Below are 13,651 nucleotides of genomic sequence, written 5' to 3' on the forward strand. Positions count from 1 at the left end.
GTGACTCATTTAGTAAAGTAGTAGTTTTCCATTCGTAACATCTGACTGAAACACACTGGTCAGCCTTCAGCCTAGCTCCTGAATCCTAACCAGTGGGAGAGCTTGCTTAGCTCTATCTATCTAGACACCACAACAAGAAAAAAATCTTGGTTTTTCGTTGGGTGTTTAAAGAATTTAACTTGCATTTCACACAAAAACTTCACAGTGAAATTATAGTATTACTACATTTCTTGTAGAGTACAACATTACATTTAAATAACTAAAAATTAGATTCTTTTTTTTTAGTATTTCATAAAAATCACTTCTATGAAGGATAAGGGCCCAGAGGGTTCCCCACTGATATAAAGCAAAGAAGTAGATGCTCTTAATGAGGGCAGAAAACTAATTTGAAAAGGCAGAAATTCCTGGAACTCTGCCACATTCCTTACTCTACTCCTGACCGAACTGCGCATGGTCACATCAGTTATCAAAGGCAAGCTCGTTGCCATATTGAATAAATGCAGCTACTCAGTTGGATACAACAAATCTGGCTCAAGCTGTTGACTCAACACTGCATGAAAAGTCTTGCATGCCAAACAGTTATATCTAAGTATGTTCTCAGCTCATTTAAAAGTGCTATTATGGTTGCTGCAGTGCGAACACCTCGAGCATAAGAAACAAAAGCGTGAGTGCCTGGCTGGAAGAGTAATGTCCTCACTCGAGCTGCTGCAGGCCCTTATCAGATCTCCTTCATGTCCAGGTGGAATATGCTATAAAATGGACTGCTGTAAAGGGGATTTAACAGACCTCCACAGCAAGCGTGGGTGGGGACTCTAAATAGAGGGCAACAAATGAAATTGGAAGAGGAGTCAAGGTCCATAACGAGAGAGCTCTACCTGTTGTTTGTGAAAACACTTGTGTCCAAACTGGCTCTCGGTTTGATATATTGTGAACTGTGTGGAGCAAAAGCTAAAGCTAATGACTTTTCCACTATGTCGTGAAGTAGTTTATGTTGTCAAAGCAGGTCACCTAGATTCCCCTCTGTACTATTTGAATAAACATCTACAGAGAATCTGTTGATGGAGATTTAGAATCAGGCTTTTCTTTCTCACTCAGCCAGATGTATGTATGAGCTGAGGCACAGGGCAAAGCATGCCTTGATGTGACTACAAAGGTGTTATTTTACTCATGCTTAAAATCAATAACATGCTGTGAAATGATAAGATGGGCTGTGTGCACATTTGTGGCCACATCTCAGCATATTTTGCTCCACGTCTTCTCACATATGTGTGTCTGGTCCTGAGAGTTTAAACTTATTGTCTTATTGTAAAAAAATCTTTCAGCATATGATGGCTTGTGCTTCCATCTAAACAGTGTATTAGTGCCATAGTTAAAATAAGTCTCTTGGCAACACGTGTTTTGAGAACCTAACGCAGGGGTTGGCAACCCAAATGTTAAGAAAAGCCATTTTGTCTTTTCAATAAAAATCAAACTAACTTGGGATCCACAACATTTTATGTCCGTTGTCCCATCTTTACCAGCTGTGAATTTGTCTCAATACGTGCTAATGTACTAGTAAAGGCTAAAAAATATATAAACAAGAATGCAGATTTACTTTGCTCTGCTTTAAGCATTACCTCAGCTATAGCCACTTTTTTCGCATATCCAGCAGGAAACTTTTTCTCAAAAGTAGAATTTTTTTTGTAAAATGTCTCTCAGCGTTTGACTTTTTATAAGTGACTGACTTAAGTCAGCTTCATTCGCCAACATCTTGTTCAAATTTCCTGTTCCACTTTAATGGTGCCTGAGCATCTGCTACACCATTTAAGATGGAATGGGAAAAAATGAAGAAGCTTCAGCTTCGCTGCATTTTATTGTTTGACAGTTATCGTTGCAGATTAAACGTGTAAAGAAACCAGCTGGACTGGTTATAAAAGTCCGACCCCTGACCTAATGCAAACTCATGGCTGGTTTTAAAGGTAGAGGAAAACTTGGTCAAACTTACATTTTGGCACATTTTTGCTTGTTCGATGCGTAGCATTTGTGTCTGAAACTGGCACAAAAAGCTTCGTATATCTGGCACTTTCTCTCTCCCTCCCTGATGTTAAATATGTTTACGGTCACCAAAGGAGGCTATATTAACTCTTGATTGTCTACACATGCATTTGTCATACATTTTACATCCAAAACAACTAGCACTTTTTAATTGCATGTCCCTGTTTAGTTAAACTCTCTCCTTATTTGAGAAAAACTTGGGTAAAGCATGAGAGTTTACTGCATCATCAAATATATATCAGTAAGAAAGGAAGGAGCATGTTTTCTAAACTATGTTCATGCATTTGGATACATTTAAAGAGGTTACAAAAAAATAGAATGTAAACATTTGGATTTAAAGTATGCTGAAAGGTGAACATACAGATTTGTGCTGACATATGAAATGCTATGTAAATCTGACAGCGTTCAAATGACAACCTTCCTTAAATCCTTGTACAGACGAAAGCCCGATAAGCTACCGGAGGGCCATTTTCAAAACAAGCTGTCAGTGTGTGAAAGCTATGCAGGCTACACTGATTATTGACGCTTCCTTGAGTAGAGATGGAGCGAACCCTCCCCTTAGACTGCCTGCAGCCAGTGCAGCAGTGTTCTCACATAGTTTCCACACACACCAGAGCCTTGTGTCACTCTTCTCTGGCCTGACATGGTCATAATCAGATGTGTGATCAGTGAAGTTTTCAGCAGGATGACCCCCGATTCTCGTAAGCAGATAAAAACGACGGGCATTGTCGCCGCCCAGCCTTGCGCATGTCTCTCCACGGCTTATCTCTCCACATTGACCTTGCGCAAAGTCTTTTTTTTTTCTCTGCGGTTCAGATGACCTGAGATAACAGAAGGTTAGTGTAATTGGATCAGACCGACAGCTAAATGGGCGGCTAGCGCTTCCCTTTCGTGGTCAGGTTAAGCCGCATCTCTCTCGCTCTCCGTCCCAGGCTGCTTTGGTATTCCCCCTGCACTGTGCTGCGCTCCACTGGCATGCTCCAGCCATGTGCACGCAACAGCCTTGCTCATCCGCGGTCTCGCCGTGTGGTAATTGGCTTTTCGGTGCATGATCGAGGAGGAGAAACATGCCGAGAGACCCTCTAGCGAGGGGTCTGGGCCAGGCCAGCAGGCCCATACATCTTGGCAAGGTCGCACCACGCATGAACTCAATTCAGCATCACAAATTGACAAGCAAGCAAATCTCCTGCAAATTGACAGTGTGGAGAGGTTGATTTAAGCTCAATGATTCTTTTAAGTGCAGGAAACAAAGGAGGGGGTGGTCCTTGAAAAACTCACAAATGATAGTTGTGTAGCATTTGGACAGAAGAGAAAAAAAGGACTTGTGCTAATCTGATTTTGTTAGCTAGTAACTGCTGCCAGTATACTTTAAAGGCACACAGCAGAGAAATAATTAGTTAGATAAACTACAGCTGCTTCAGAGGAGTAAGACCACACTTCCAATGACTGTTGCATAGAATTTCTTAAGCAGTATTTATGTCTTACTTTATCAGTTGGAAAACATTTGTGTTTTAATTTCCATCTACCTGGCTCCATGGTGGCAAAAGGGAAAAAAAAAAAACATTGCAGATAAACGTACTCTTCAGCGTTTGATTACTTACTCTTGTCTTGCTCTCAAATTCAAGAATCTATGTAATTCTACCACTCCAGCAGAAACCAAATCAGGTCATGATGCTTAATTGTAGCCCAATCAACCTTTACTAATGCAATGTCACTTTTGTTTAACGTGAATAAATGGGAAATCTTTTTTTCTGTGGCTGAAGAGAAGTGTAGAGGGAGAGAGGGAGTGGAGTGCCGAGATGATGGGACAGACTCGTTTGATCTGCCACATTTTAATAAGCTTGTAAGATTATCTGGATTATTAGATTTTTCTGTGGATGGAGTGATTCAGATTGCATCGATTAAATTACAGTGCCAATTGCCTTTGATGTGAATGTGTCAACATGCACTGTTCTCTGGGGGAATGGAGGAAAAGATTATGGTCAGAGTGAATGGGCTGCTTATAATAGTGTTTTTGCATTGAATTAGGGGCTACGCAGCATGGGGCTATCTAATTCAAGTAAACTGCTCTAACCTACACTAAAGCAGATTAATTTACTTGTCAAATCTGTAACATTTAAATCATGAAAACACTGAACAGGCCGATACCAAGAATCATTCGGAAGGGCTTGTTTTTAAATGAACACTTGTGTAAATAACCAGTGTTGATGCTAACTTGTCTCTCTTTCTTTATATCTCTTTAGGTGGATCATCCTTTCTTATTTTCCTGTTACTTTATCTGTTTATTCATTTTTACTAAAAAAATGTATTTGTTCTGTGTTGATCGCCACAGGTTTAGCCCCTACGAATGGTATAACCCCCACCCGTGCAACCCCGACTCGGACGTTGTGGAAAACAATTTCACCCTGCTAAATAGTTTCTGGTTCGGAGTTGGAGCTCTCATGCAGCAAGGTAGACGCCTCTGCCTGCCCACCCTTAGCACATGTCCCACTCTTTTGCTGGGGGTCCAACTTTTGCTCTTATCAGGCCCACAACCCTGCATGGGTGCCTCTGTGCATGTAGCTAGATGGAGACTGGTTGTTGGTCTGGGGTAACAGACGACTGTGTGAGTCATAAGCAGTGAATGGAGTGTGGTGAATGTGGATAGAAGAGCTAGGTGCAACTACTCATGCATGCTTCTCTTTCATTAACACCATTCCCCATTTGTCAGGCTCCTGAACAGGTAAGTCTAACTCTCCTAACCACCCATAGTTTGCAACAGCCAGACGGCGGTATAGTAGGACAAACACAGTGCCGTGTCTTAGCCTGACCCGGCCTGAGACTATGTTTCTTCCAACCAAAGCCTGATGCCACATCTTTTCTGTTACCTGATGTCATGTTGAGATGGAGAAAAGAGGGCAAAGTGGTGCTAATTTGAAATAAAATGGGATGACTTTGTTTGAATATTATATTGCAAACAAACTGCATGTCTTCCATTGCATTATAGAGAAGAATGTGTGTTTACTGAGAAAATACAACATTCTAGAGCATTAAAGGCTAGCAGGATCTGCTGGCTGATTGGCATGGATACTATGGGGGTTTGCATTGCATTCATCCATGGGAATGGAGCACAGAAAGGTTTTGAGATAGCAGTTCTGCATTGTGCAGAAATCCTTGACTATTTGCATGCAGTGAAGCAGGTGGCATGGGTATGTTTTGATTTTGTAGGGATTTAAGTCAAATATTTATGGTGTTCATGGAAAATATTTATTTACAAACGTTTCCTCATGTAGTACTTTCATGCTGAAAAATGAGTACTGTAAAAATTATGAGTATGTGAGTACTCTCTCATGTATTCTGATGCTCCATAGTGGTTTGCCACTCATAAAGGTTACATAAACGAGACTTGGGTGATTAATGAGGGCATTCCTTTGAGTGTTGCTCTTACTCTGCAGAGGTTTCAGGATTTGTCTATTGTCCATTGCTTTTGAAGATGTGGTGTCAGGCTAAAGAAGAAGGGACAGGCTTTGAACTTCATGCCTGTCTGCATGACATGTCCATTCAGAGTGAGAGGCCCTACACTGTAGAGAGGCTCCCCTGCCTGCGGCTTGCCAGCCCCCAGAAAACTGTGGGATGTAGTGTTTGGACATGACGTTACCTTGGGTACATGACAGTCAGCCCCAACCAGGTTTTATTAGGTCAGGCCTGACTGTGGCCTGGCAGGATGAGACTGGTCCCTGAGGTCCAATGGGGGTAAAGATGAAAAAGAAATGTGACAATTTCAACCCCTCTTCCCTGGCCTGTGGGTCTTTTTTTAATGTGTGTCCCCAGTGTCTATTCTTTTCATGTGACTGTTTGTCTGAGCTGTTTTGCCGATGAGTAGCGCGGGCTGCAGGGCACCTTTGGAAGTGATGAAGTGGTTTGCTGAATCATGTCTAACTGTGCACTAGTCTGATAGCACGAGAGTGAAGGTGCTCCTTTTTTCTCCCTCTTCTTTTCAACAGCTGTCTGGGCAGAGGCCTGGACCTGGAGTTGGCTGTCATGTCCAAACTCTGGGCTTGAGTGACAGGTCACTAGGCAGACTGTGAGAAAGTTAGAGCAGAGTCCATCTTCAGTGGCCTGATTCAATCTCATACAAAGCTCTTTTCTGATTTGTCTGAAGCATATCTTTCCCACAGTCCATCGCCTACTGCAGTAGACTGAATGTGCAAGATCAAAGCTTACAGTTGCTTCTTAATGCTTGAGAAGAACCACCACTTCCCTTCTTGTTTATCTCTGACCCCTCCTACTCAACAGCTAGACCATTCACCTTTAACCCAGCCCTCCTTTGACATATCCTCACTTCTCCTGCATGAACATTCTGTGAAAACAATGAGAGATACTAAAATTTTTATGTGGAACCCTTTACTGGTTTGGCTTTGAATGACTAGTTAACTCATGGATTAGTCTAATGTACTCTAATGTAATCTCATGTTAGATGAACACAGACTGACTCTCTGTCATGTCTTTTAATGTTAGGGCCTGACCATTCTGGACCTAGTACACAGTTAGCATGGTTGTTTCTCCCAGGTCTTGGTTTCTCCGTGCATTGGCAGCCTCATCCTTGCCCTGCAGCTCTACTCTTCTCTGCAGTGTGCTCAGACCAGGCCAGGCCTCTCCAGCCATAACTGCTGCCCTTCTCTGACAAATCTCTCTACTCCTCTCCGCTAGGATCTGAGCTCATGCCCAAAGCCCTTTCCACCAGGATAGTAGGAGGCATCTGGTGGTTCTTCACTCTCATCATCATCTCCTCCTACACGGCCAACCTGGCTGCTTTCCTCACTGTGGAAAGAATGGAATCTCCCATTGATTCAGCCGATGACCTAGCCAAGCAGACCAAGATTGAGTATGGCGTGGTGGAAGATGGCTCCACAATGACCTTTTTCAAAGTGAGTAAAACTGTACAAAACTGCCTGTAACCCACAGAGTTTAGCAATCAAAATTAATGTTTGTTTGAGTTGAACATTGCAGTGAGAAAAGGAAGTGGTATTACTATAAATCTCCTTCTTAAACATATTTGATTTTTAGCGTTTGTTTACAATGTTATTATAACTTGAGGATCATCTCAATAAATTGACAGCCATCTGCCAACACCTATTTCTGTATATTGCATCCATGCACAACTCTAGATGCTACAAAGTGCAAAATACCATATGGCTTTAACTGGTTCTTCAAAACGCATCCTGCAAATGTTGAGTGCACTGCATAGAAGGTGCAATGTACAGAAATGGCCTTTTCTCATGATATCCTTTTCTATTTATGTTATGTATAATAACAGAATAGATATTTTAACATTTGAAAACCTGAACAAAATCTTACATAGTGTATGTTGAGCATGTTCACAAACATGCAAACAAAGTGCCTTTGTTTAAAAATAGCAGCTTAATTTATTGGTAAGGGATCTTATGTTATCAAGACCAGACTGGCGATAGCTATTTTATCTTATTTCAAATATGTTGACTAGAATTATACTTTTGGATTGTTTGTGATGCCTTTAAAGTGTCAAACAAACAAACAAGGCCATATACTAATGGATGATGAAGACTGGAGATGCAGATTAAATAAGAATAGCAATGCCTCTGAGGTTCTCCATCAATGTAAATAAATAAACAAAAAAACAAACAAACACATATGCAGATTAGTTGATTCAGTGAAATATCAAAGTAAATAAAATGGTTGAAAGGGTGAAAATCAAGGATAGACATAATAAATAAAGGTGTTAATGTGTGACCTACAAATTGGAGGCATGTTTGACAGCTTCTTTATCACCATGGTGTGATTAAATACAGCCACAGTGACAACCTGCTCAGTACACACTGTTCAGTTCTGTCCAGTGTCTTTGTGCAGGCAACCTGCTGGACTTCCTTTTAATCCCTGCAGCCTGTGGAAATTCTCACTTCTATGCATAAATGATTTTTATTAAGTCAGTATTTCAGCTGTGAGACCACTGCTTGGAAAGCATGGCCACTGTGGGCTTTAGATTACTCTAGCTTTCACAGAGGGAGTGAGGGATGAAACATACAGCCACCTCTACTACAGACGTTTCTTCTTTTTTCTTCCTTTCTGCAAGATGCTTATATTGGCCTCTTTTCTACCCTATTGTGTCTTTTGTTTGAGCAAAAATTGAATGCTATCCCTTAACATTTATAAGAATATATAACAAAGCTATAATCAAACACCGCAGAAAACATCTGGTTGTGGAAGATGAAAATATCTTTGCAGAGTGGTATCAGACATAATTCTGAAACATATCATAATGAAGCTCCATTTTGTGTCAAGTTATTATTATTTGAAAACAGCTGCTATTTCAACTGTGTTTACATTTCACAGTAAATAGAGCGATATGTGATAAAAATTTTGTGCCATAAAAGTTAAGACTTTTTTTTTCTTCCTGAGATTTGCTTCAGTGCTTAAATCTCCACATTACCTCATGGTAATAATGACGTCAGATGTATGATAAAGATTGTAGATATACTATAGCTCTAAGAAACTGTAGATATAAGAGCTTCGTGTCGAATGCCTCACCAAGCATTCTCCTTTTCCAGGTGCTGATTTATTGATGAGTGTCTGTGTGTCTGATTGACAACCTGATGGATTGGCTGATAAACCAGTAAACTAAGGGCATTGATTAGGTGTAATGCACTGTACATATACAGCCAGTCAATGTTTCAATCTCATCAGGAATACTGAGAGAAATAACAAGCAAAATGCCTGCAGTTCATGCAATTATTGACCTAACATTGCTTAACAAAAATACATCACTAATGATACCTAATTATATAAATGTCAGCTATGACATACTATGAAAGTTCTGAAATTGGCCATGCAGAGCCCTTCCGCCATTGCATCCACCTCTACACACACACACACACACACACACACACACACACACACACACACACACACACACACACACATATATATATATATATATATATATATATATATATATATATATATATTTATTACACACACACAAACACTACCTTCTTATTGTTGCCTCTGGTCTGCAGCAGCCCTTTTGGATTGCTCTTTTAATAACACTGAATTATTTAATTGAATAATCTCTGTCATTACTGTTACTTGACCTGGCTTGTTAGGTGTCACACTGCAGCTACCATGGGGGAAAGCCTTTATTTCAGGATGGAGAAGAAATTCTGACTGTGGTTGTTTTTGCTTATAACACTCATTCTTCATCTCTCACTCTGTGCTGCTGCTTCTGAGCTGGATAACATGGCAAGGGAACAAACAAAACCATCTGTACAGACAAACAAAGTCATTGCTGTAATGCACAGCGCTATTGATCAGTTCAAAAATGAATCTGACACCTGGTAGAGAAAATCATTTCAAACATCTGTTGTAAGCTTTGCAAGTTGCTGTTCCATGGAAGAATTCAGTCTCAGTTATCACACACCTGGTTGACAGATTATGATCAAATCCAGCCATGACTTCAGACAGAACTCAGCTAGTAGTGTTAACGCTTAAAAAAGTCAACTTTTTAACTTTGTTTTAAGTTATTACTGTGTTGTAATTAAGTAATTACACATTTGATTGCTTAATGACTTCTGAAAGAACTGCTTTTTTCACATTTGTTTTGATGTTAAGAGATGTAAAGAATATTTTTTTCTTTCTACAAAGCACAACTTTATGCATAATTCCCTTATCACATTCAAATGACAATAGCATATTGCATTAATAAAGTAGATTGAATAGGATCACATCCAGCCATGTTAGGCTAGACCTCAAAGAGATAAAACTATCTGAAGATAGTCCTTTGATTCAAAGCAATCAACAGAGAATGTATTTGAAATGTAAATGTAATTACATTTACATTTATGGCATTTGGCTGACGCTCTTATCCAGAGCGACTTACAATTTGATCATTTTTACACAGGTAGGCCAAGGTGGTGTTTGGAGTCTTGCCCACGGACCCTTATTGGTATAGTGTAGGGTGCTTGCCCTGCTCAGAGATTGAACCCCAGTCTACAGCGTAGAAGGCAAAGGTGTTAACCACTACACTAGCATGTAACATGATTACATTTCTGCTATTGCAGTGACTTATGAATTAGAAATAATTGTCAAATTAAACAATGTGTTCTCTCTGGCAGTATGTGCAACTTAAAAGGTGTCCACTCTAAGGGTTAATTATGGAGCTAATTACTGGCCATTCCAAAATGAGAGGTAGAATAGTTTAGATCATCCAAAAGAGTCTGTGTCAACTTTAGAATTTACCTCCTTGATTCTGACCTGCAAAGTGCTTCATTCACAACTAAAGTCATCTATTGTGCCTACTTAAGTAGACCTAACATACTCATTGAATACTTGAGCATCTGTTCAGATACAGCCTTGCTATTCACATTTCTTATTTATTTTAAGATACCACATTTTGAGCTTCAAAAGCCACTGTGATCAAAAGAAGGGCAAGTTGGCGGTTAGCACAGACAACGGCAGCACATTCAGTCTCCACGCCTTCTCTTCCTCCGACTCCCTGTCTCTGAGTAACCTTCAACATCAAAACAATCTGCGGCATTGGCTTTTCGCTGAGCGCAGCAGCAGCACACCCTCACTCACCTCCTCTCCTGTGCACCTGCCCTGCTCTCCTCCATGAACAAGGGAATCATCCCTCACTCCAGCCCTCACTCCAGCCCTCCTCTTGCTCCATGTCTGCCACCGCTGTCATCGCTTTTCTAATTTGTTGTGGAGGTTTTCACGGACCCAGATGAAATCTCTGGCCTGCACGCTGTCCCTCTTTCCTCAGTCTCCCTCGCTCTCTGACTCTTTTCCTTCATCTTCCCCTCATCCCTAATTTCTTTTTTTTCTGTTGAACTTCGTGTCTCTTCCCCCTCTTTCTTTTCAATTACTCTTTCTCTATCTATCCATCTCTTTCTGTTTTCCTGCCCTTTCTGTCTTTTCTCTTTTCCTCTCTGTCATGGTCTTTCTCTCTCTATTACTCGCTTCCTTTCTCTCTTTTTCTTTGTCCCACCTGCCTGTCTTTTCTTCTCGTGTTTGCACTTTATCTTTTTTCTTCCTTTATCACTCAAGTTCTTCTTTCTCCCCGTTTTCTCCTTCTCCCTTTCTTTCCTATATATGTCTCTATCTTGTGTCTGACTCTTTCCCTCTCCCTCTTGTGATCGTCTTTCTCTTGCTTTCTTTTTACTTACTTTCTCTGTCTCTCTCTCCCTCTTCTGCTCTTCTGACTCTCGCTCTTTTCACTTACTTTCTGTCTCTCTCTCTCTCCCTCGTGTCTCTCTTGCTCTTTTCACTTATTTTCTGTTTCTCACTCCCTCTTCTGTCTGACTCTTTCTCTCTGACTCTCTCTTGCTCTTTATTTTCACTTATTCTATCTCCATTTTTCTTTTTCCTAACTGTCTCTTTTCCTTTTTGTCTCAATCTCTCTCCACTGTGCTTTTTTCTTTCCATTTTTCTTTTTCCTGTCTCTCTTCCCTGTTTTCTTCTTTTCTAACTTATGCTTTTCTTTTTTTCCTCCCTGATTTCTCTCTGCCCCTCTTTCTTTCCTCTCTGTCTCTCTCACTCTCTATGCCTGTCTTTTCTTTCTTTTTTTCTCATTCCCTCTCACTCTCATATGCCTGCAGACACAGACTCTCTTTCTCATGTGCATGCATGCGCACATTTCTTACATTCGCATATTTCCTTGCAGTGTTCCCCTTATCAGGCTTCAGTGAGTGTTATTTTGCAGTGGGCTGTGAGGTGGATCCCTGCAGGACTGTAGTGCTCAGCAGTAAGTTTATAAGTCGTGATGGAGAGGGAAGCTGAATCACTGCCACTGATGCAATTTGGCCAGCAGGCAGAGGGAGCAGTTCCAGCCACAGGGGGAAGGAGAGGGGTTCAGAATAGAGCCTGCACTGTGAATCAACCTCCGTATAATTAATACACCAAATAAGGGCTCCAGAAACCATGGATTTCAACACCTTTAAATATGTGCAAAAAATAGTAGCTTTAGAAGGCAGAACTGTGGGCATAATGTCCATATAACAAAATCACATATCTCCAAAATGGTAATCTTAGAAGGAGAAAGACCTTAATATAAGTAATTCAATGAGATTTAAGTCATTTTGTTGTACTGCTGTACTGGAGCACTTCTCAATATAAAGGGCAGCTGTGTTTTTTAAGAGTGTTAAAAAAAAAAAAAAAAAAAAAAAAAAAAAGACCTCAGTGTTCTGCAGCTTATGCATAGTCTACAGTAGCAGTTCAAGAGTTCAAGAAGCATATACTAACCCTGGTCTAATGTACTAATCATACACACAGGACTGTGCAAAAGCCAGAGACCACTTTTTTGAGATTTTCACAGACATCTGAAGGGATATTTTTCCACACCTTAAAAGTTCAGTCTTAGAAGTTGGTTGCTTGTCCTGCTTCTCGCAATTCAATTAATACCAAACAAACTGAATAATGCTGGGGTCTGCACTCTGGGGAGATCAGTCCATAGTTTTGGAGACACCAGCAGCTTGTTTGATTTGCAATTTTCTTCTCTCAATAACAGCTTCTTTACAGCTACAAATGCTTTGAGAGCTAGAGTGCTGGGTTTTTCAGATCTAAAGCGAGAGTGGAGCTTGATTTTCTCCTCTCTCTTAAAGATAAAAGCTTAAGGTGCTGTTTATCTGATGGTGACAGTTTCGGTGGTCTGCTAGTTTTTGCACAGTTGAGAGAAGTCTCTCTCTCTAGCTAGAACTCTGTTTTTCATTTATTTTTACGTTGACTTTCCCCTTCCTTAGGCAAGTGGATGTTTTGCTATGTAATCACCTGAAAAAGGAATAACCTGTATTTAATGGGTATTTTGCCTAATAAGGATGATCTCTGATTTTTTGCACAATACTCTGTATAACTATTTGCATTTATTTGAGTTCATAAGTTTTAACAATAAATGCATGCTTCCAAATTGGCACTCAGACTAAGCCTTTTAAAAGCATATTTGTATTATGATTAGCTCAAAGAGATGTCAAATTGTTTTTATTTTACAATGATCTTTTCCCTAGTTTTTCAAATAGCTTGGCTGGTCATGAATAGGCTAGACATTTAAATTTCTACCACGTTCTGTCAGCTGTGCACACCATGCTATCTGTGAGCCAGGGTGTTCTGTTAAAGGTCATCACCCAGACTGACCTAGTTGGTGTCAGAAACACTGTATGTACACCTAAAGCAACAAATATATAATCTTGATTATGCGAGTGCACACTGCTTTGAATGTGCTTTTGCTTTCAGTGGTTTGCCCTTTGAAGTTCCTGAGTATTTTTCTGTCTTTCACCTATTCTGCCTCATATGTTTAATTTAGCCCCTCAGCTATTATTTAAAAGTAGCTATAACAGATGCATGCATTCTGCATTGAGTAAAATCCCATGCTCTCATCTTCAAGGTGATAAATATCTAGTTGTGTCTGGGTACTAAGCTGTTTCACCCTAACCCTGGCATCTTAATGGGCAACAATGAATGGCCAGAACTTCGTCTAGTTGGAACTTTAGAACAAATCTGTCTGGTTTGTTAAGGTGAGCAAATCACTTTTCCCGCAAGGACATCCTGACAAGCATAGAAACAGAGTGAATGCATGTGGGAGGCACGCCTGAGGGACTGATTGGATTTCAGT

At 40.4% G+C, this 13,651-nt stretch overlaps 1 protein-coding gene across 2 annotated transcripts in view; it reads left to right on the forward strand.

The window, feature by feature from the left end:
- grik2 (glutamate receptor, ionotropic, kainate 2) overlaps positions 1 to 13,651 on the forward strand; it is a 162,735-nt gene that overhangs the window by 120,648 nt on the left and 28,436 nt on the right. For both annotated transcript variants that reach the window (XM_017708225.2, XM_037536747.1), the window contains exons 12-13: positions 4,367 to 4,485; positions 6,724 to 6,941. In XM_017708225.2, coding sequence (XP_017563714.1) covers positions 4,367 to 4,485; positions 6,724 to 6,941 — 337 coding nt within the window. The remainder of the gene's footprint in view (positions 1 to 4,366; positions 4,486 to 6,723; positions 6,942 to 13,651) is intronic.

Source organism: Pygocentrus nattereri, chromosome 3 (assembly GCF_015220715.1).
Source record: "Pygocentrus nattereri isolate fPygNat1 chromosome 3, fPygNat1.pri, whole genome shotgun sequence".
In the NCBI taxonomy this organism is placed as follows: Eukaryota; Metazoa; Chordata; class Actinopteri; order Characiformes; family Serrasalmidae; genus Pygocentrus; species Pygocentrus nattereri.